Source organism: Entelurus aequoreus, linkage group LG18, assembly GCF_033978785.1.
Source record: "Entelurus aequoreus isolate RoL-2023_Sb linkage group LG18, RoL_Eaeq_v1.1, whole genome shotgun sequence".
In the NCBI taxonomy this organism is placed as follows: Eukaryota; Metazoa; Chordata; class Actinopteri; order Syngnathiformes; family Syngnathidae; genus Entelurus; species Entelurus aequoreus.
The window spans coordinates 19,179,806-19,202,987 of NC_084748.1; the positions used below are offsets into that span (position 1 = coordinate 19,179,806).

Sequence of the window (23,182 nt, forward strand, 5' to 3'; positions counted from 1 at the left end):
GTGCGGTCGGTGGCTAGCGTTGGATAGCGCGTCTGCTATCCAACTCAAAGTCCTCCTGGTTGTGTTGCTGCAGCCAGCCGCTAATACACCGATCCCACCTACAGCTTTCTTCTTTGCAGTCTTAATTGTTCATTAAACAAGTTGCAAAAGATTCACCAACACAGATGTCCAGAATACTGTGGAATTTTGAGATGAAAACAGAGCTTTTTGTACTGGATTCAATGGTGTACGAATAATTCCGTTTCAACGATTGACGTCACGCGCATACGTCATCATACATAGACGTTTTCAACCGGAAATTTAGCGGGAAATTTAAAATTGCACTTTATAAGTTAACCCGGCCGTATAGGCATGTGTTGCAATGTTAAGATTTCATCATTGATATATAAACTATCAGACTGCGTGGTCGGTAGTAGTGGGTTTCAGTAGGCCTTTAAGAGACTGTTCAAACTGCAAGTGTTCACAAAGTACAAAGAACAATCATTATGATGAACATCTTGAACCCTTTTTTTTTTTTTTTTTAAGATAAAGATTATTTATGTGTTTAATATTTGTTTACTTACTATGGTATATTATTTATTTATTCACTGTTCTGTTACAGAGAACAAAGAAATGGGATAAAATTGCTATTATATGAAAAGGGGTAGGATTAAATATACTCAGCTTCTTCCTACTCCTTTTCGGACGTGCTGGTATAAAACAACTGGAAAAACGTGATGCATTAAATTGTATCGTATGCATGTTCGAAATAAACTGAAACTGAACTGAACTGAACAGTTCAACAACTGAACAGTACCTCAACAACAGCTTGCGTTTTGCCATCGACGTTAAGGACCGCGCCGGTGCTCTGACTGTCCACCTGGGAGAAGTTTAACTTGATGCTGATGGGTGACAGCGTGTCTTTCACACATTTCTACAAGGGGAGAAACAACTGAATCAAAACATAGATCTATTTTAATGCATCATTCGCATGATTACATACAGTGGAACCTGGTTATGTGGACGCGCTTCGTAATGGCTGCCTGACGTCGACACAAGCAGTTATCGGCTTAACCGAAATCGGAAATTAAACTACGGTGAACAAGCTTGACTTACTGACAATGCAAACCAGGCTCCTGCACAAGGGCCGCATAGGTGGAGGAGTTCAAGTGTCTCGAGATCTTGTTCACAAGTGAGGGAAGGTGGGAGCGTGAGCATCTACAGCAGGGGTAACCAACGCGGTGCCCGTGGGCACCAGGTAGCCCGTAAGGACCAGATGAGTCGCCCGCTGGCCTGTTCTAAAAATAGCTCAAATAGCAGCACTTACCAGTGAGCTGCCTCTATTTTTTAAATTGTATTTATTTACTAGCAAGCTGGTCTCGCTTTGCTCTACATTTTTAATTCTAAGAGAGACAAAACTCAAATAGAATTTGAAAATCCAAGAAAATATTTTAAAAACTTGGTCTTCACTTGTTTAAATAAATTCATTATTTTTTTTACTTTGCTTCTTATAACTTTCAGAAAGACAATTTTAGAGAAAAAATACAACCTTAAAAATTATTTTAGGATTTTTAAACACATATACCTTTTTACCTTTTAAATTCCTTCCTCTTCTTTCCTGACAATTTAAATCAATGTTCAAGTAATTTTTTTATTTTTTTTTTATTGTAAAGAACTACAAATACATTCTAATTTAATTCTTCAATTTAGCTTCTGTTTTTTCGATGAAGAATATTTGTGAAATATTTCTTCAAACTTATTATGATTAAAATTCAAAAAAATTATTCTGGCAAATCTAGAAAATCTGTAGAATCAAATTTAAATTTTATTTCAAAGTATTTTGAATTTCTTTTAAAATTTTTGTTCTGGAAAATCTAGAAGAAATAATGATTTGTTAGAAATATAGCTTGGTCCAATTTGTTATATATTCTAACAAAGTGCAGATTGGATTTTAACCTATTTAAAACATGTCATCAAAATTGTAACACTAATCTTAATCAGGAAAAATTACTAATGATGTTCCATAAATTATTTTGTAATTTTTTCAAAAAGATTCGAATTAGCTAGTTTTTCTCTTCTTTTTTTCGGTTGAATTTAGAATTTTAAAGAGTCGAAATTGAAGATAAACTATGTTTCAAAATTTAACAGTCATTTTTTTTCGTGTTTTCTCCTCTTTTAAACCGTTCAATTAAGTGTAAATATCATTAATTATTAATAATAACATAGAGTTAAAGGTAAATTGAGCAAATTGGCTATTTCTGGCAATTTATTTAAGTGTGTATCAAACTGGTAGCCCTTCGCATTAATCAGTACCCAAGAAGTAGCTCTTGGTTTCAAAAAGGTTGGTGACCCCTGATCTACAGTAATGCAGCCACTGTACCGGACCGTCCTGGTGAAGAGAGAGCTGAGCCGAAAGACAAAGTTCTTCATTTTCTGATTTATCTACAGTCCAAACCTCACCTATGGTCACAAGTTTTGGGTAGTAACCAAAAGAGTAAGATCATGGGTATATGCGGGCAAAAAAAGTTTCCTCTGCAGAATGCCTGGACCCAACATGAGAGACAGGGTGAGGAGCTCTTTCATTAGGTAGGAACTCAGGGTAGAGCCGCTGCTCCTTCGCATTGAGTGGAGCCAGTTGACGTGGCATCATGCTTCCTGGGTGCCTCCCTAGTGAGGCGTTTCGGGCATGCCCAGGGGTGGACCCAGTACGTGCTGGAGGGATTATTTCTCGCAGCTAGTCTGAGAATGCCTCAGTATTCCTCAAGTGGAACTGGAAGAGTTGGCCAGAGGCCGGGTGCCTGAGCTTCCTTACTGAGACTGCTGCCCCCACAGCGGAAGAAAATGGATGGATTTATGAAATAGAAAAAATCAAATTCTTGCACATTTACTTGTTATTTTGTCCAGAGATATAAGGAGAATGGGTGATAAAAGGTGTTGGTTTGTTGACATAGTTTTCCTCCAAAATATTGTATGACAACAGGACACTGTTGTCATATAATATTTTTTACTTTAACCTCGAGCTGTCTTCAACTAAGGATTTCCATAGTCAAATCTGATTTGTTTTCCTTGTATGCTACATGTATGTTACATCCATCCATCCATCCATTTTCTACCGCTTGTTACAGTACAGGCCAAAAGTTTGGACACACCTTCTCCTTCAATGTGGTTTCTTTATTTTCATGACTATTTACATTGTAAATTGTCACTGAAAGCATCAAAACTATGAACATGTGGAGTTATGTACTTAAAATAACTGAAAGCATGTTTTATATTCTAGTTTCTTCAAAACAGCCACCCTTTGCTCTGCACACTTTTGGCATTCTCTTGAATAGTTTCAAGAGGTAGAGGTAGGAAATGGTTTTCACTCCACATGTGTCATAGTTTTGATGCCTTCAGTGACAATCTACAACGTAAATAGTCATGAAAATAAAGAAAACGCATTGAAATGAGAAGGTGTGTCCAAACTTTTGGCCTGTACTGTACATATATGCTATGCTAGGAAGAGCACAGCTAACGGGATCCCCACCAAAAAAAAAAAAATTGGCCCAAAGATATTTCGACAAAAGCGGTCGACCATGTAGCGTGCACTTTTTAGTAATAAGAAAACACGGTCCACCAGCACTTGATGAGTTGGTCGACTTAACAGGTTGTCGACATAAGCAGGTTCCACCGTATTCAAACAAGTACAGTGCATACGGAAATTATTCACAGCGCTTCACTTTTTCCACATTTTGTAATGTTAAGGCCTTATTCCAAATTGGAATAAGTTAATTTTTATCCCCAAAAAATCACACACAATACACCATAATGAAAAAGTGAAAAATATTTTTTTTTTAATTGTTTTGTATTGTATTAAAAATAAAAAACTAAGAAATCACATGTACATAAGTATTCACAGCCTTTGCCATGAAACTCAAATGTGAGCTTAGGTGCATCCTGTTTCAACTATTTGACCAAGAAAAAAAAAACCATTGAGATTAAAAAAAAAAATTTCAAGGGAGTCCTGGCCAAAAAGCTGCAATGTTATTCATAAAATTACATTTGCAATTACATTACATATTAACATGACAGGATGGACATCAAGTAAAACAGTTACAAATACCTGAGGTAGGTTCCAATGCTTTCAGTTTAGATTAAAAAGCATTCAAGAATAAAAACTCAGTCAGCTTCCAGTCACTTTGTAGCATGTTCCAAGCACAAGGAGCTGCATACACAAACGCTTTTTTCCCCAGCTCTGTGCAAGCAAAAGGGACAGAAAGCACTAGCTGTGCATACGAGTCTGTGTAATCAATGTACAAATCTAAGAGGGAAATAGTCCCAAAAGAGCCTTGTAAATAAAAGTGTACCAATGACACTGTCTTTTAGTGGACAGAGAAGGCCATCCTACCCGGTAGAACAAGTCACAGTGGTATGTCATGGCTCTACAGTTTGTGACAAACCTCAAAAAACCATGGTAAACGGAGTCGACCATCTGAAGGCAAGAACGAGTAGAATTCATATTAAAAAAGTATCCATAATCTAGCACAGATAAAAATAAGGCAGAGACAAGGCACTTTTTTACACCAAAAAAAAATCCCTTATTAAGGAAGAACAAATCTAATTTTAATTTTAATTTCTTCACCAAATAAAATGTTTAAAAGTGAGAGTCATCAATTAAAATACCAAGATATTTATATTCATGCACCACTTCTATGATATTCCCTTCAAACGTGGACACCACTGGGGAAGTTTGAAGCACCTTCCTATGTTTGGAAAACAACATAAGTTTTGTCTTGTCAGCATTGAGAACCATCCATCCATCCATCCATCCATTTTCTACCGCTTGTCCCTTCTGGGCTAGAGCCTATCTCATCTGAGTTAGGGTGGAAGGCGGGGTACACCCTGGACATGCATTGACAACCATCCATCCATCCATTTTTTACCGCTTGTCCCTTCTGGGGTCGCGGTGGGTGCTGGAGCCTATCTCAGCTGCATTCGGGCGGAAGGTGGGGTACACCCTACATGCATTGAGAACCAGTTTTAGATAAACAAGTGAATGCTGCACAGCAACAAAAGCTTTCTGCAGGGAATTAAAGGCCTACTGAAATGACATTTTTTTATTTAAACGGGAATAGCAGATCAATTCTATGTGTCATACTTGATCATTTCGCGATATTGCCATATTTTTGCTGAAAGGATTTAGTAGAGAAAATCGACGATAAAGTTCGCAACTTTTGCTCGCTGATAAAAAAGCCTTGCCTGTACCGGAAGTAGCGTGACGTCACAAGCGGTAGTGCTGCTCACAATTCCCCGTTGTTTACAATGGAGCGAGAGAGATTCGGACCGAGAAAGTGACGATTACCCCATTAATTTGAGCGAGGATGAAAGATTCGTAAATGAGGAACGTTACAGTGAAGGACTTGAGAGGCAGTGATGGACGTATCTTTTTTCGCTCTGACCGTAACTTAGGTACAAGCTGGCTCATTGGATTCCACACTCTCTCCTTTTTCTATTGTGTATCACAGATTTGTATTTTAAACCATCTCAGATACTATATCCTCTTGAAAATGAGAGTCGAGAACGCGAAATGGACATTCACAGTGACTGAACATGTAAATACACGATTAATAATTCAGCTTTGCGAAGCTAAAAAAACAGAAGCTAACCTAGCTGCGTAGCCAACGTGATAGCGTCAGTCTCAAATGCAGATAGAAACTAAATAAAAAAAAACCCTGACTGGATGGATAGACAGAAGATCAATAATACTATTAAACCATGAACATGTAAATACACGATTAATAATATTCCGCTTGGCGAAGCTAAAAAAACAGAAGCTAACCTAGCTGCGTAGCCAACGTGATAGCGTCAGTCTCAAATGCAGATAGAAACTAAATTAAAAAAAACCCTGACTGGATGGATAGACAGGAGATCAATAATACTATTAAACCATGAACATGTAAATACACGATTAATAATATTCCGCTTGGCGAAGCTAAAAAAACAGAAGCTAACTTAGATGCGGCGGCGGGCGTTGTACGCTTTTGACGACACCCCGGCCGCCATCAGAGTCGGTAAAAAACATATATTTCCCCAAAGTTACGTACGTCACATGCGCATATCGACACGCACGTACGGGCAAGCGATCAAATGTTTGGAAGCCAAAGCTAGACTCACCGTAGTGCGTCTGCTATCCTGCTCAAAACACAACACAACCTCCTGGTGTTGGTGTTGCTGTAGTCCGCCGCTCCACTGATCGTACCTACAACTTTCTTATTTGCAGTCTCCATTGTCCATTAAACAAATTGCTCAATCGCTTTATTAACAAGCGGTAACTGGTTGTAGTTCAAAAAGTAACGCACACACATACACGAGCTGCTGTTAGCCAAAACTCACGCTCACACACACTCAAGTTCTCCGCCAACTCACTCGCGCATGCGCGTTCTCCAAACCCTTAAAGACACAGTACACTAATGCAAATATCACAGATATTACAGTATTGTACTTAGCCGCTAAGACACCGATCGATCCCACCTACAACGTTCTTCTTTGCAGTCTCCATTGTTCATTAAACAAATTGCAAAAGATTCACCAACACAGATGTCCAGAATACTGTGGAATTTTGTCGAAGAAAACAAGAGGCTTTTCTATCGGGTCCGATGGGGTCCAACCACTTCCGTTGCTTTTGTGACGTCACGCGCATAAATCATATCCAAAGGAGTTTTTCAACCGGAAGTGTGGCGGGAATTTTAAAATTGCACTTTATAAGTTACTATTATTGGCATCTGTTGCAATGTTAAGATTTCATCATTGATATATAAACTATCAGACTGCGTGGTTGGTAGTAGTGGGTTTCAGTAGGCCTTTAACAGCCTGTTTCAGGGATGATCCAAAGCAATACATAATTGTATCGACAGCATGAAAATGCATATTAGCATGAGAAAAAGGTTGTTCTAAATCAACGATGTACAAGATAAATAAGAGGGTCCCCAAAATTGATCCCTGTGGCACCCCCTTATGGACAGTGACAAATTCCAAACAAAGGCCCACATATTTACTACACCGGGTCCTGTTTTCTAAATTTGAAAACCAAGCAACTGTATATTCTGACAGTCCAATGAGAAATTGCCTGCGTTTGGAAATATTATGTGTCAAATCTTTGGAAAGATCAATAAAAAAGTGAGGCACAGTACTGTTTTTTTGTCAAGCGCTACAATGATGTCATTTATCAATTTCATTTTAGCAGTAATAGTGCTGTGCATTTTCCTGAACCGTAATTGATATTTAGAAATAATTTATAAGGGATAATAAGGGATCCTTTCAACTAATCACAAACACGAGATTCCAGAATTTTTGATAAGAGATATACATTTGAACTGCTGGATCACCAGCTTTTAATAAAGGGAGGACAAAAGCAGATTTCCAAGCTGATGGAATGTATTTGTTTTTAATTAAAAGATAGAAAATAATTGAAAGTGGCTCTGCTATAAAATGAGCTGCCAGCTTTAAAAGATGAGGCTCAACCAAATCAGGTCCAGTTGGCTTTCTGTGGTCTAATTTTTTAGACAGTAAAAAAAGATCAATTAAAAGTATCTCCAGGAAACATGGGGGATTATGTTCAAGTATTTCATATAGTTGTCCCTTTTGAGTCAAATAGAGAACTAGACAATACAAAATGCTGGTAAAACAATTCAAGGCTTCAGTTTGATCATAGATCAAAGAAGTGGTAATCATTTCGCAGCAGCAGACCTTTTGCTAAAAAAAACAACTAAACTTTATCCTTTGGGAAGCTTGATTTCTGCACATTTTTCCTAATTGGACTACGCTTTCTTTTTCTTGAGCACTGAGTTTTACGTACAAATATGGGAAGAGTCTCTCTGTTTTTAATCACTTGATCACTTTTCAAAATTTCTGTGGATTGTTGAGGTTCCAGTAGTGACGGACAAAATATATTCTGATTTGGCAAAGTGCATTGATTTCGAAGCTGTCTAAAAAAGGACAAATCAGTGGCAGAATTACTTATCTTGCTTTATCCCACGCCTCACGAATTATGTCTGCCAGTTCTGGAGAAAACCAGGGATTATCTCGCCCCTCACCATGTGTTTCTTCAAAGGTGCATGTTTATTTATAATTTGCATGAAAATTATTTAAAAAAAATGTCCAAGATAGCTCTACATCTGGTATTAGATCAGGGATGGGCAAACTACGGCCTCCGGGCCACATCCAACCCATCAAATATTAGAACAGAATTGAGCAAAGATCTGTTTTGAGAATTGCCACAACAAAACTGATACAAGACGTTGACTCACTGGCAAAAAGGGTGAGCAACAACACTGCTACCACTAAAAGAGAATGTAAGTCTTAACCCTGTAATACCATGTTTATGTTTATTTGATGTTCTGATATGATATTGTTGAAAATATATATTTTATTATGAAATAGCTCATGTTTGAGAAGTCTACTCTTAGTTCCAACAGATATGTTATGCTTTGAAATACATATGTGCTTGCCCGTCTGTCAAATTTCAAAAGCCGATGTGGCCCCTGAGCCAAAAAGTTTGCCCAACCCTGTATTAGATTATATGTTATTATATGTTCCCAGTCCACCATAAACAAATCTTGATGAAAGTCTTGTTCATTAACATTTTTAAGATTACTTAAAAAACAATTCTGGGTTTGCACTTCGGAATTCTAGTATTTCCACATGCAGCAACAACACAATGATCACTCGAATCATCACAGAAGACACCCAAGAAAGACAATTTACAAGGCACATTATTTAAAAACAAATCAATCAAGGTAGATTTATCTTAATTTTTTGGATTAGGCCTGGTGGGAAAGAGGACCAACTGGGTGAGATTAATAGACTCACAAAACCGTTTAAAGTAATCAGAAGTTGCATTTAACCAGCCCCAGATAAAATCTCCAGACATAAGTAATTCATCCATCCATCCATCTTCCTCCGCTTGTCCGAGGTCGGGTCACGGGGGCAGCAGCCTAAGCAGGGAAACCCAGACTTCCCTCTCCCCAGCCACTTCGTCCAGCTCCTCCCGGGGGATCCCGAGGCATTCCCAGGCCAGCCGGGAGACATAGTCTTCCCAACGTGTCCTGGGTCTTCCCCGTGGTCTCCTACTGGTTGGACGTGCCCTAAACACCTCCCGAGGGAGGCGTTTGGGTGGCATCCTGACCAGATGCCCGAACCACCTCATCTGGCTCCTCTCGATGTGGAGGAGCAGTGGCTTTACTTTGAGCTCCCCCCGGATGGCAGAGCTTCTCACCCTGTCTCTAAGGGAGAGCCCCGCCACACGGCGGAGGAAACTCATTTCGGCCGCCTGTACCCGTGATCTTGTCCTTTCGGTCATGACCCAAAGCTCATGACCATAGGTGAGGATGGGAACGTAGATTGACCGGTAAATTGAGAGCTTTGCCTTCCGGCTCAGCTCCTTCTTCACCACAACGGACCGATACAGCGTCCGCATTACTGAAGACGCCGCACCGATCCGCCTGTCGATCTCACGGTCCACTTTTCCCTCACTCGTGAACAGGACTCCGAGGTACTTGAACTCCTCCACTTGGGGCAGGGTCTCCTCCCCAACCCGGAGATGGCACTCCACCTTTTTCCGGGCAAGAACCATGGACTCGGACTTGGAGGTGCTGATTCTCATCCCAGTCGCTTCACACTCGGCTGCGAACCGATCCAGTGAGAGCTGAAGATCCTGGCCAGATGAAGCCATCAGGACCACATCATCTGCAAAAAGCAGAGACCTAATCCTGCAGCCACCAAACCAGATCCCCTCAACACCCTGACTGCGCCTAGAAATTCTGTCCATAAAAGTTATGAACAGTGTACATGTGTATGTTTATGTGTATGTATATATATATGTATGTATATTTCTGGGGGTACGTTCTGGGCCTGCCTGTCGGGTGGGGGTCGGCGCCTCAGGCTACTGCATCCGGACTGCGTGTCTGGAGCTCCTGGGTCCCACCGTCCATCCTTTCCGGGTGCCCGTCTTGGTTGGGGCCTGCTGGGTCTGGTCCCTGCGTCTACTGTGGTAGCTTGGTGCTGCAGGGTATTCCGAGGTGCTGTGAGTCGGCCAGTTGTTGGGGTAGCGACCTTGTGTGTCAGCATGTTTTTTTTTATAAATAGATTTAATTATTTATTTATTCTTACTTTTTTAAAGTATATTTTATTAATATTATTATTATTATTATTATTATTTATTTATTTATTTTATTTATTTATTCCCCTACCTCAGGGGGGGGGCTCGGCGGGGCGGTTGCTGGTTGTTCCATCTCCATCGTTGGGGTCCCTGCGGGTGGGGTGGGTGGTTCCTGTGGCCCCGTGCTGGGTGGTCCTGTGGCGGCCGGCTTGGGTGGGGTGGCCGTGGGCTGGCCTCGCCGCGCTCTCCGGGGGTGGGGGGGGGGGCTCGTGGGGGCCCTGTTGCCGGTGGGGCAGGGGCGGTCTTCCCGTCCGGTTGCGGGGGGTCTCCGGGCCCCTCGGGCGGGGCGTCCCGCCTTTCTGTCCGTGTGGGGTGTGGTCTCTCGCTGGCTTGGGGTCTGGCTGCCCCCTGCTTTTCTCGTGCCTTGTCCTCTGCCGGGTGCGTCTGTCTGCGGCCTGCTGCTGGCCCTTGTGGGCGGCGCGGTGGGCCAGGCTCTGGGGTACCTGTCGCTGTCCGGCTTGGCTGCGTGGGGGCGGTGGCCCCTGGTTCCCTGGGCACCACACCTACTGTTTGTGGGATGGGCTCTCGGGGAGGCTGGGGCCGTACTCTGGCTCCCGCACACACTGGGAGTCAAATGTATTGTACATGCAAATTCACATATACTCACACACATACATACAGACATACATAGGTACCTACGCTCCCACATACATATACAAATAAATACAGTACATATTTACACACTCAAAGTTCGAACATCCACACGCACATTCATTATACAAACATACTGTATACACATACTGTACATATACATTCACTGTAAAAACATACATATACACATACTGCACATATACACTCACTGTACAAACACACACATACACATACTACACATATACATTCACTGTACAAACACACACATACATATACTGTACATATACATTCACTGTACAAACACACATATACAGATACTGTACATATACATTCACTGTTCAAACACACATACTGTATACACATACTGTACATATACATTCGCTGTACCCACACATACGCATACTGTACATATACATTCACTGTACAAGCACACATATACACATACTGTACATATACAAGTACATATGCACACATACACTCATGCACATAATCACGTTTCATCAAACATATATTAACGTTGTTGCCCTAGGGTAAACTGGGTATAACACATGGCACACTGACAAAGCTTAACCTATTGTTACTATAACAATCTACAAGGTTAATGTAGGTTGCTTCTCTTTCTTCCCCTCCATTTTTCTGCATTCTTTCGTATCTCAAGTTATCATTACGTATATGTATTGTTGCATTTGAACAATTGTATTGTTGATAATAAAGGTAAAGTATTGGTATTGTTTATTATCAATAGCACTATTTCTATTGGTATTCATATTGCTCCATTTTTAGTGTAATAATGCTCATTGTCATTTCTGTATTTTTTATTTTATTTTCGCTAACTGCTTATTTGCTATTACTTTTACCATCATATTTGTACATGTCGTATTTGCTGATGTTGCTCTGTTGTTCTTGTTGTTGTTGTTGTGTTTGCTGTTGTTGTTTTTGTCTCTCTGTCTAATCCCCCTCTTGTCCCCACAATTCCCCCCTCTGTCTTCCTTTTTCTCTCTTTCTATCCCCTCCTGCTCCGGCCCGGCTGCACCAAATGATAATATAAATACATTTAATAAAGTCAAAATACAAGTAAGGCAACAAAAGAAGTATCCTACACTTCTCTTTTGTAAAGTAAATCTGAACAGCCGATATGGGCATCTACAGCTGCTATATGATTTGCCCGAGAAGCTGGGCAGGACATAAAAAAAAATGTTTTTCTTAAATAAAAAAAAATAAAAAATAAAAAAAAGTTATGAACAGAATCGGTGACAAAGGGCAGCCTTGGCGGAGTCCAACCCTCACTGGAAACGTGTCCGACTTACTGCCGGCGATGCGGACCAAGCTCTGGCACTGATTGTACAGGGAGCGGACAGCCACAATCAGACAGTCCGATACCCCATACTCTCTTAGCACTCCCCACAGGACCTCCCGAGGGACACGGTCGAATGCCTTCTCCAAGTCCACAAAGCACATGTAGACTGGTTGGGCAAAGTCCCATGCACCCTCAAGGACCCTGCAGAGAGTATAGAGCTGGTCCACAGTTCCACGACCAGGACGAAAACCACACTGTTCCTCCTGAATCCGAGGTTCGACTATCCGGCGTAGCCTCCTCTCCAGTACACCCGAATAGACCTTACCGGGAAGGCTGAGGAGTGTGATCCCACGATAGTTGGAACACACCCTCCGGTTCCCCTTCTTAAAGAGAGGAAGCACCACCCCGGCCTGCCAATCCATAGGTACCGCCCCCGATGTCCATGCGATGCTGCAGAGTCTTGTCAACCAAGACAGCCCCACAGCATCCAGAGCCTTAAGGAACTCCGGGCGGATCTCATCCACCCCCGGGGCCTTGCCACCGAGGAGCTTTTTAACTACCTCGGCAACCTCAGCCCCAGAAATAGGAGAGCCCACCACAGATTCCCCAGGCACTGCTTCTTCATAGGAAGAGGTGTCGGTGGGATTGAGGAGGTCTTCGAAGTATTCCCTCCACCGATCCACAACAGTCGAGGTCAGCAGAACACCATCCGCACCATACACGGTGTTGATAGTGCACTGCTTCCCCTTCCTGAGGCGGCGGATGGTGGTCCAGAATCGCTTCGAAGCCGTCCGGAAGTCGTTTTCCATGGCCTCGCCGAACTCCTCCCATGTCCGAGTTTTTGCCTCCGCGACCGCTGTAGCCGCACACCGCTTGGCCTGTCGGTACCTGTCTGCTGCCTCCGGAGTCCCATGAGCCAAAAGAACCCGATAGGACTCCTTCTTCAGCTTGACGGCATCCCTCACCGCCGGTGTCCACCAACGGGTTCTAGGATTACCGCCACGACAGGCACCAACTACCTTGTGGCCACAGCTCCAATCAGCCGCCTCGACAATAGAGGTGCGGAACATGGTCCACTCGGACTCAATGTCCAGCACCTCCCTCGTGACATGTTCAAAGTTCTTCCGGAGGTGGGAATTGAAACTCTCTCTGACAGGAGACTCTGACAGACGTTCCCAGCAGACCCTCACAATGCGTTTAGGCCTGCCAGGTCTGTCCGGCATCCTCCCCCACCATCGTAGCCAACTCACCACCAGGTGGTGATCGGTAGAAAGCTCCGCCCCTCTCTTCACCCGAGTGTCCAAAATATGAGGCCGCAAATCCGATGACACAACCACAAAGTCGATCATGGAACTGCGGCCTAGGGTGTCCCGGTGCCAAGTGCACATATGGACACCCTTATGCTTGAACATGGTGTTTGTTATGGACAATCTGTGACGAGCACAAAAGTCCAATAACAAAACACCACTTGGCCATTCTTCCCAATCACGCCTCTCCAGGTTTCACTGTCGTTGCCAACATGAGCGTTGAAGTCAAGTAAGTAATTCAGTGTAATTTAACTTACCCAAAAGCTGTTTTAATGACTCTAGTGCCTCCTTTGAAACAGACGGAGGCCTGTGACACCCAACCACAGTAACATGTAGTGACACAACTATTTCTACATCCAGAGCCAAAAATTCTATTTGTTTACTGATTGACTGGGAAAGAACAATTGAAGCATTAAATCTGGATTTAACATAAAAAGCTACACCCCCGCCTTTTTTTGGCCTATCGGTGCGGTAAACATTATACCCATGAATGTTAATAACTTCATTTGTAATAGACTTAGTAAGCCATGTTTCTGAAATCAAAACATGTGCCCCTGTTAAATTCACCCACATTCTGACCATGTCCATTTTTGGTAGTACATTCAAATTAACATATTCAAGACAAGACATTGATTTAAAATCAAAGGGTGTCTGGGAGCATTGAAGCTCAGGTTTAGGATTTGGTTGCAAATTTCTGAACAAAAGTAGAAGTAAAGCAATCAACAGCCTCTGCTTAGCAATTGATTTACTTTAAATTATTTGGCATGCTAAAGCCCCTCTTTCTCTGGGATTGGTGAGATACTCATGTAAAGCAAATATACATTTCAGTTTAGGTAGGTGTCTGGGCAGAGCTAGAGACAAATTTATATAATTTTCCAATTGTACTGGAGGTTGCCCTAGATATAGAGAAGCTATTGGGCATCTGTCAACACTTTTCACATTTAGGTGATTGTCATTAGAGTGTCCATAACTCTTTAACAGGTGCAGCAAAGCCAAAAAAGGGAGGATAGTTGCTGAATGAAGAATGCCGATTCCCATGCAGCACGGAACAGGAATATCTGAGTTTTTATTCGTTCCTGAATTAGACGATGACGTTGGGTGACGTCACACGTAAACATGATCTGAGGCCCAACAAAGCAGCACAGTGAACAAAACACGGCAAAATCAAGACCAGGTCCCAGGCAACAGGAAAACAATTCCCAGTACCACAAGAAAGAAGCACCTTCCTGACTTTCCGCTCCAGGCAGAAGGATCGACGTGGCAGTCCCCAAAAGGCAAGAAGTGAGCAGGCGCGTGTAACAGCAGGTGACGCCGGACCGACCAGGACCCAGGATGCCACAACAGCCATCGGCCCCAGACTTCCCGGTTCAGGCAGATGGATCGACGCAGCGGCCCCCAAAAGACACTTTGTGTGCAAACGGGCAAATCAGCAAGCTACAACGCCAGACAGACTAGGATCCAGGATGCTTGAATGCTACACCAGCAGTTGGCCTTAGGCTTCCCGGTCCAAGCAGATGTATCGATGCGGAAGCCTCCAACGACACCCAGAAGCAGATTTCGTCGGAGCAGTAGGCCACAATGCTATACAGACCAGGGCTCAGGGCGCAGCAACAACAGTGGGCCTCGGAGCCGTACCTATAGGCTTCATGTGTGGATGGACAGGCCCTATCAGCCGCCGACTGCAGCAGAAGCCATACGCCTCGGTGAGCTTGAACTCTGCACCCACAAAACGTTCACAATCCTCCAAGCAATATTTTTGTAAAAAGACTAAAAAAGATTAAAAAGACTAAAAATAATCCAATAAAAATACTAAAAAGACTAAACATAAAACAAATAAAAGCTAGTGACGACAAACACAGACATCACTCACTGCCATCTTGGATTCACAAATAAACAAGATGTTGAAACCTTCCTCCATTCGAGTCTACCTGTGGTAAATTCAGATGGTTGGACATGATTTGGAAAGACACGCATATATAAAGGTCCTACACTTGATGATATGGTAGAGTACAAACCAAAAATGAAGTCAAAGGAATTGTCAGTAGACCTAGACAGGACTGTCTCGAGGCACAAATCTGGTGAAATGTACAGAAAAATATCTGCTGCCTTGAAGGTCCGGATGAGCACAGTGGCCTCCACCATCCGTAAATGGAAGAAGTTTGGAACCACCAGGACACTTCCTAGAGCTGGCCGTCTAAACTGAGCGACCGGGGGAGAAGGACCCTAGTCAGTGTGATGACCAAGAACCTTATGGTCACTCTGTCAGAGCTACAGCATTCATCTGTGGAGGGACGAGAACCTCCCAGAAAAACAACCATCTCTGCAGCAATTCACCACACACGCCTGTAAGGTAGAGTGGCCAGGCAGAAGCCATTCCTTTGTAAAAGTTTACCAAAATGCACCGCAAAGACTCTCACACCATGCGATACAAAATTATCTGGTCAGATAAGACAAACATTGAACTCTTTGCCATGAATGATATGCATCATGTTTAGCATGGTGGTGGCAGCATCATGCTGTGGGGATGTTTTTTTCAGCGGCAGGAACTGGTAGACTAGTCAGGAACGAGGGAAAGATGAATGCAGCAATGTACAAAGACATCCTGGATGAAAACCTGATCCGTAGCGCTCTTGAACTCAGACTGGGGCAACGGTTTATCTTTCAGCATGACAACTACCCTAAGCACACAGCCATGATATGAAGGGAAGGGCTTCAGGGCAACTCTGTAAAAGTCCTTGAGTGGCCCAGCCAGAGCCCAGACTTGAAATATCCGATCTCAGGTAAAATTAAAAATGTATGCGCACCTATGCTTTCCCTCCAACCTAATGGAGCTTGAGAGGTGCTGAAAAAAGGAATGGGCGAAACAAGCTTGGCATACCTGCTAGATGCTTGTGGCATTGTATTCAAAAAGACTTAAGGCTGTAATTGGTGCATCAACAAAATGTTTAGCAAAGGCTGTGAATACTTATGTACATGTGATTTCCTAGTTCTTATTTTTTAAAACAAAAGTTACAAAAAGTGAAGCGCTGTGAATACTTTCCGGATGCACTGTATGTATGCGTGTGTTTGTAGGAATTCATACTGTCATGTTGATGAAGTACTGGAAGCATGTCTCCTCATTTATCAGTTCATATGTGAAGGAAAGACTTCTGGTTTTTCTGTCCCTGAAGAAACCTCGATATGATTGTCTCATTGGATCCACATTTAGCGTGTATGAAATGTTCAGTCCAAACTTCATTGCTTCTGCAAGTACACACTTAAGGAATTAAGAATCTTAAAAGTAGGGGTGTCCCAGTAAAACTTTTTCACTTTTGATTCAATACCAATATCGGACCCTTAAATATTGGCCGATACCGATATTAAACCGATACAATATCAGCAGGAATCATACATACTTTTATTATTTCGTACTGTGGAATGTTGGAAAAGGTTTGATCAAGTAAAATTATTCAGCGAACAATGGTAGGTATTAAAAACACAACACTATTTAACTCTAATTGACTTATTTATTCATATTGACCATTTAAGAGACAGTCAAGAGGTCGCCTGTGACTGGTGGTGCCACAGCTCGTCTCCAGCTGTGTAGATTATTAATAGTAATTTTCTCAACATATGCAATCATAGCAGCCCGAATAACAAATGGATGTGTCTTGGCTTTACAGACTTATGATCTGATGATGAATCAGATAACCAAATAAGTTCATCTGATGATGAACTTATGATTTGTTTCACATCAAAGAGTCAATGGAAGGCGTGTTTGATACACGAGACAGGTACAAACAAGCGTTTCCTTCTCCTTTTAAAGTCAATCCTGACTTACTTGAATACTTGCTGCCATGTCGGACGCCGGGTAAAGTTCGCAAGAGATTGAGGAAAAGAGGTTGCCTGCTTGGACTGCGCGTGTCCTGGAACCTCCACGTCACTGGAGTTGTGGTCAGGGGCCTTTGTCGCCAACATCTATTTTTCGTGGTTGCACCGGCTCTACCTGCGTGGACCAGCTGGAGTCCAAGTGACCGCTGGCTGTGCCTGCGACCAATCCCACTGCGCAACAAGGACCGTACCTTTGTGACGTCATGCACAGTTCATGTTGGCCTGTTGAACGCTTGTTCAATTGCAAATAAATCATTGATCGATATTTTCTCATGAGAAAAGGACATGTGTCTTTCGGCGACATGGCAGAAAGAGGAAGAGTTTATTCATTAAAATGAACTCTGCACAGCTGACTGCTCTGCTGCCGGGGATCCCCGCCCCTGTCGCTGTGGTGGTGGCCTGGCTTTTGTGCACAGGGATGAGTACACATGCAAAGTGATCTAGTCCAAATAATTGTTTTCTTTTGAATCGCAGATGGTCAAGGTGGGGTTTTCATCCCCTTTCTACTGCGTATAAATTCACCACCCTCCTGGCCCCGTTGCTGTCTTTTTAAAAGATTTGAGTGACTTTTTGTCCTCGATATTGAAGTTGGAACCTGTTTTAATCATTGGGGATTTTAACCTTCATGTTGATGACGGCTCTTCTTGCTCTGCAATGGAATTTCTAACATTGACTGAAGATTTTGATTTTGAGAAGCATGTTTCTTAGTCACCCCCACCAAATGGCCATATTTAGTTTTTTCACTTGGCTTAGAAATGTCAAATGTTTCTGTAAATGACGTCCACATGAGCGATCATAGTCTTGTTTTGTGTGACACTTTGATTTTGAGCCCAAGCCTTCAGGAGTCTGCTCTCAGAGGCGTGTTTTTATTGCTAAAACTGCAGATAGATGTTAAACCCTCTTTTAGCCATGGACTGTCTTGATGTGGACTGTTTTAACAATCTCTCACTACGTTCCCATGCATCAATTAATCTGATTTCTCAAATAGTTTATTTTTGTATTTTCACACCTATGTGTGAAGTCCAAGTGTCCACACGCTTTTTCTAATGTGACTATTGGTCATACCCCATGTGCTTCCCATACACTAGGGGGCGCTTATTTCATTTTAGCAAGGTTAAATAAATTCCTTTTCCGGTTGACCTATGATGTCACACTATCCATCTGCGGATCCTTACAACTTGTTTTAAGTGATGTCCGCTATAATATTGGCCCAGATGACAAATATTACATCTGTAATGGCCATGTTGATGTTAAATGTCAGACAGCATCAAGAAATGATTTTACATTGCGCTACGAACATGACGCTACTACCAAGATTGTTTCGGGGCGGATGCAGGTCCTAAGCAAAGACAGACCAGCGAAAGAGTTTTTATGAAATAATTTTCTGATGAAGAATCAGGGAAACAAAACTTTTCAAAGTCTCTGAGTTCATTCATAAGGCTCTGTCCATTGTTAATGCCACGGTCCAAACTGCTCCACATCAAGTTTGAAATGTTCTGGACTATCTTGCCAGTTGTGTAGAATACAGAATTACTGCTAATAAGTTTGGAAGAGGTTTGTGTACGCTTTGTTATTTGCCTTTAATATACCTGCTTCATTATCTTTCCTCTTATTCGTATTTCGTTCGGAAATCGGAATTTTACATTTCCTTAGCTACATTCCTAAATAAATCTCAGTTTCTTTTTTCAACCATCGATGGACTTTAAAATGTTAATTTGTAAAGCAAATAAAAAGCATCCTCTTCATGACAATTGTTGCTACGTTTTTTTTTAATAGTATCTGCCTCCGGGTTGTATCCCGCGCATTGAGACTGGAGCATGAGTAATACGAAGGGTCCTCTACGCCGCACACAGACACTGGAGAGATCTGGGGCCGTACTTATCAAGCTTCTTAGAGTGCCATTTTACACTTAAGTCCTGAGAATTTGCGAAATTTAGTCCTACTCTCAAACTTAAGAATAAAAGCTTTTTACCAACGTTCTTAAGTCTAAGAATCACTCCTACTCTCCACGATATTTAAGAGACCTTCAGAGGTGTCTTAAGTGGTTAGGAGTTGCCAGCAGGGGATGGCACTGAGGCGAGAGAGACGTGCGCGAACGTTCAGGGAACGGAACAATGTTTTGTTTATTTTGATGACGAGCAGCTGATCAAACGGTATCGTTTAGACAGAGCAGATATTATTTTTGTCACAGATTTAATACTTTTCGATTCCTTGTTGATTTCTGCATGTGTCTGCAGTGGGCTAGTATATATAGAGCCACCCACACCAGTTTCAAATTAGTTGCCTAATTAATGAATTGGAAAGAAAATGTTATGATAGTAGCATATGTGTGTGGCCGTGAGGTGAGTGACGTCAGTGAGTGTGTGGGCGATAGAAGAGAGGGAGCGGTAGCGTGAGTGCCGGCGGGGACTAGTTTGTTTTGTATTATTTTGTAGTTTATTGTCAAAATATACACTCCCATTGTCCACTTAAATATTTCCAAGATATTTCTTTATTCTCAGACAACGGATTCCCTTCCGTGATTGGTCATTTCTATGGACACAGAAATTACGTCACCTAAAATTCCGTTTACGGCACATAGTAATGTCGTAATTCAGCTCTGAGTGTGACACTTAAGATTCAGTCCTACACTTCGCTGAAAGTGTGAGTAAGACGCTTGATAACTAACTTTTAAGTGCAGCTTTCAGCGAAGAATTTATTTACTCTTAAGTCAACTCTTAGCAGACTTCTTAGGAGTAATTCTAAGAAGCTTGATAAGTACGGCCCCAGGTGTGTTAGTCCAACTTTTCAAAAACCAAACACAATCAGATGAAGGTGTTTCCATGGGTTGTTGGAGGCTTATTTAGAGCCAAACTATTTGAGAAATTAGACTAATTTAGTGCATGAACACGTACTGACTGTGTGACAGTTTTGGATCGGATGGCTTCTTTCTAATTTTGATCTAAATTTGATCATATTACGCCTATACTTCCCACATCAGCGATCCATTCCAAGTTTTCTCATTGTTCCCATTGGGTTGAGTTTTTTTCTTTTCCTGATGTGGGATCAGAGCCGAGGATATCGTTGCGGTTTGTGCAGCCCTTTGAGATACTTGTGTTTAAGGGCTTTATCAATAAACTTTGATGATTGATAGAATTTTTGCATATTTCCAATATGACTGTTCTGATGATATGGTCAGAGTGCAGAAGCGTTCCCACCATGATGTCATCCCAGCCCGAAGCTACGGAAATTGCCAAAGCCATCTGGAGTGGAATATTCAAAATGGTTGTCTGAAATTGTGGCATTTTGTGATGTTTAGACATTTTTTTTACATACTTTGTGGATTGGAAATACATTGTATCCATTAGGTTTAATGGATACAATGAAACACAATTCAGCATAAAAAGTTAACTTGTTTTTCCATTGTACTGGTAGTTTGTTAAAGTAGAGTGATAATTTTTGTCGGCACCAAGTGGACAATAATTCATGTATTAAATTAATGACACAACTCTGTTACTATATACTTTCTAATACGCTTCTGCTTTCAAGATTCTGTATCTGTAACTATAATAATACTATAATTATTTGATACTTGACTGCAATATTTAATTAACTTAATACATATGACTGGCTTGTGTACTTAGCTTTTGTTTGTTTGTTGTTTGTTTGTTGTTTTGTTTTTATTTATTTATTTTTTATCATGTTCTGTTTGTGTTGTGTTGTGTTGGCTCGGTTCACGTATTATCTTTTAACCTGCCCATTGTACAGCACTTTGGCTACCCCTGTGGTAAATTTTAATTGTGCTTTATAAATAAAGTTGATTTGATTTGATTTGATTTGATTTTGTAAAGCTGCTAGCTCCTAGTAGTCTACTGTATAACTCACCATGTTTACCTTTTGTATATGACTTGACTTAAAAAAAAAAAGAAAGAAAGAATAGACCAAACGTGTGTGCTTATTGAACGCTGCAGGTCTGCTTGCATCGGAGCGCTTATATTGAACATTTTAGATGTAAGTCATATAATCCGATTTTTTTTTTTGCTGATATTGGACCAAAATCTAATATTAATATCAGATCGGGACACCCCTATTTAAATGTGGTTGTTTTGTGTTCAGCAATTGTACCTACCTGCTTTACTTGTTGTTGTTTCCGCCATGGCAAAGCAGACAGTTAAGCTAACCATCGGTAAAATAACATCTGTGTTGACAGAGCAGTCGATGTGGTCAACGCTGATCTCCTTAGGTTGAAAGGACAGACGAGCTCTCACGTTCATTACTGGCCTGGACCTGCAAAAACATGATCATTTATGAAGTACACAAACAAGATCTGTTCTCTTTTGGTTGCTTTTAGATTTGCGGCACTAAATTGCACTGTAAAAAATAATTCTGTAAAAAAACGGTCATCTACTGGCAGCTACGGCTGCCAAACGAAAACCATAAAATTAAAGTAAAACATTGTAAACCAAATAATGATCAAAAACATTATATTTACAGAAATTTTCATGAAACGTTTTGCGGAAAAATATCGTAATTTTACAGATTTTTACTAAATTATTAAAATCAACCACCTTTAATAAAGTGACGATGCAAACAGTTCTGCAGAAAAATACCTTTATTCTACAGAGTTTTTCCAAATTATTACAATCAAACACCTTTAATGAAGTGACAATGCTGGCAGTTCCGCAGAAAAATACCATTATTTTACAGATTTTTTCTGAATTGTTAAGATCAACCACCTTTAATAAAGTGACTATGCAAACAGTTCTGCAGAAAAATACCTTTATTCTACAGCATGGGTGTCAAATTTGGCCCGCCGATTATATATTGCGGCGGTGCCGCGGTAACACCGCGTTCACCACTAATTCCAATACTTGCCAACCCTCCCGGGAGTCTTCCATACTTCAGCGCCCCTCCCGAAAATCATCACGTCTGCTTTTCAACCAGTCCAACGAGTGCTGGCCCAGTCACATAACATGTGCGTCTTCTGTACGTACACACAAGTGAATGCAACACATTCTTCATCAACAGCGATACAGGTTACACTGAGGGTAGCCGAATAAAAAAACGTTAACACTGTTAGAAATATACGCCACACTGTGAATCCACACCAAACAAGAATGACAAACACATTTCGGGAGAACATCCGCACCGTAACAGAACATAAACACAACAGAACAAATACCCAGAACCCTTTGCAACACTAACTCTTCCGGGACGCTACAAGGTGTGTGTGGGGTGGGGGCAGGGTTTGGAGGGAGCGGGGGTGTATTTTGTAGCGTCCCGGAAGAGTTAGTGCTGCAAAGGATTCTGGGTATTTGTTCTGTTGTGTTTATATTGTGTTACCGTGCGGATGTTCTCCCGAAATGTGTTTGTCATTCTTGTTTGGTGTGGATTCACAGTGTGGCGTATATTTCTAACAGTGTTAAAGTTTTTTATACTGGCACCCTCAGTGTAACCTGTATCATTGTTGATGAAGTATGCGTTGCATTCGCTCGTTCGTGTGTGTACAGAAGCAACACATTTCTTGTGACTGGGTCTGAACGATGTTAGAATGGATGAAAAGCGGACGTGACGATAGCTCGTAGAGTATGTTAAAGGTTAATTTGTTCAACCTTGGCCCGCGGCTTTGTTCAGTTTAAAATTTTGGCCCACTCTGTATTTGAGTTTGACACCCCTGTGTTAGGTTCTTAGTATGGACATAGACTTTTATATAACAAGCTACATATTTAATGAAAGATAACTACTGTAATTTTACATGAATTTGAAAGTAATTTAAGAAAACAGAAAATGCTATTTATAATTAATTTGGTATTTTTTTGTAAAAAAAATAGAAATATACATAGTTTGTCATTACTGGCATATTACTTAAAATAACAGGCCGATTGTTTATTTACAGATAATGTCTTCAATTCTACAGTTTTATAAACTATTTTTAAAAAATTGAAAAATTACAGTAGAAATTTT

At 41.4% G+C, this 23,182-nt stretch overlaps 1 protein-coding gene across 2 annotated transcripts in view; it reads right to left on the reverse strand.

The window, feature by feature from the left end:
* Window positions 1-23,182, reverse strand: part of zmp:0000001082 (integrin alpha-D) — a 108,221-nt gene that overhangs the window by 41,586 nt on the left and 43,453 nt on the right. For both annotated transcript variants that reach the window (XM_062026719.1, XM_062026720.1), the window contains 3 exons: window positions 21,348-21,505; window positions 16,452-16,612; window positions 797-913 (listed from right to left, as the gene is read on the reverse strand). In XM_062026719.1, coding sequence (XP_061882703.1) covers window positions 797-913; window positions 16,452-16,612; window positions 21,348-21,505 — 436 coding nt within the window. The remainder of the gene's footprint in view (window positions 1-796; window positions 914-16,451; window positions 16,613-21,347; window positions 21,506-23,182) is intronic.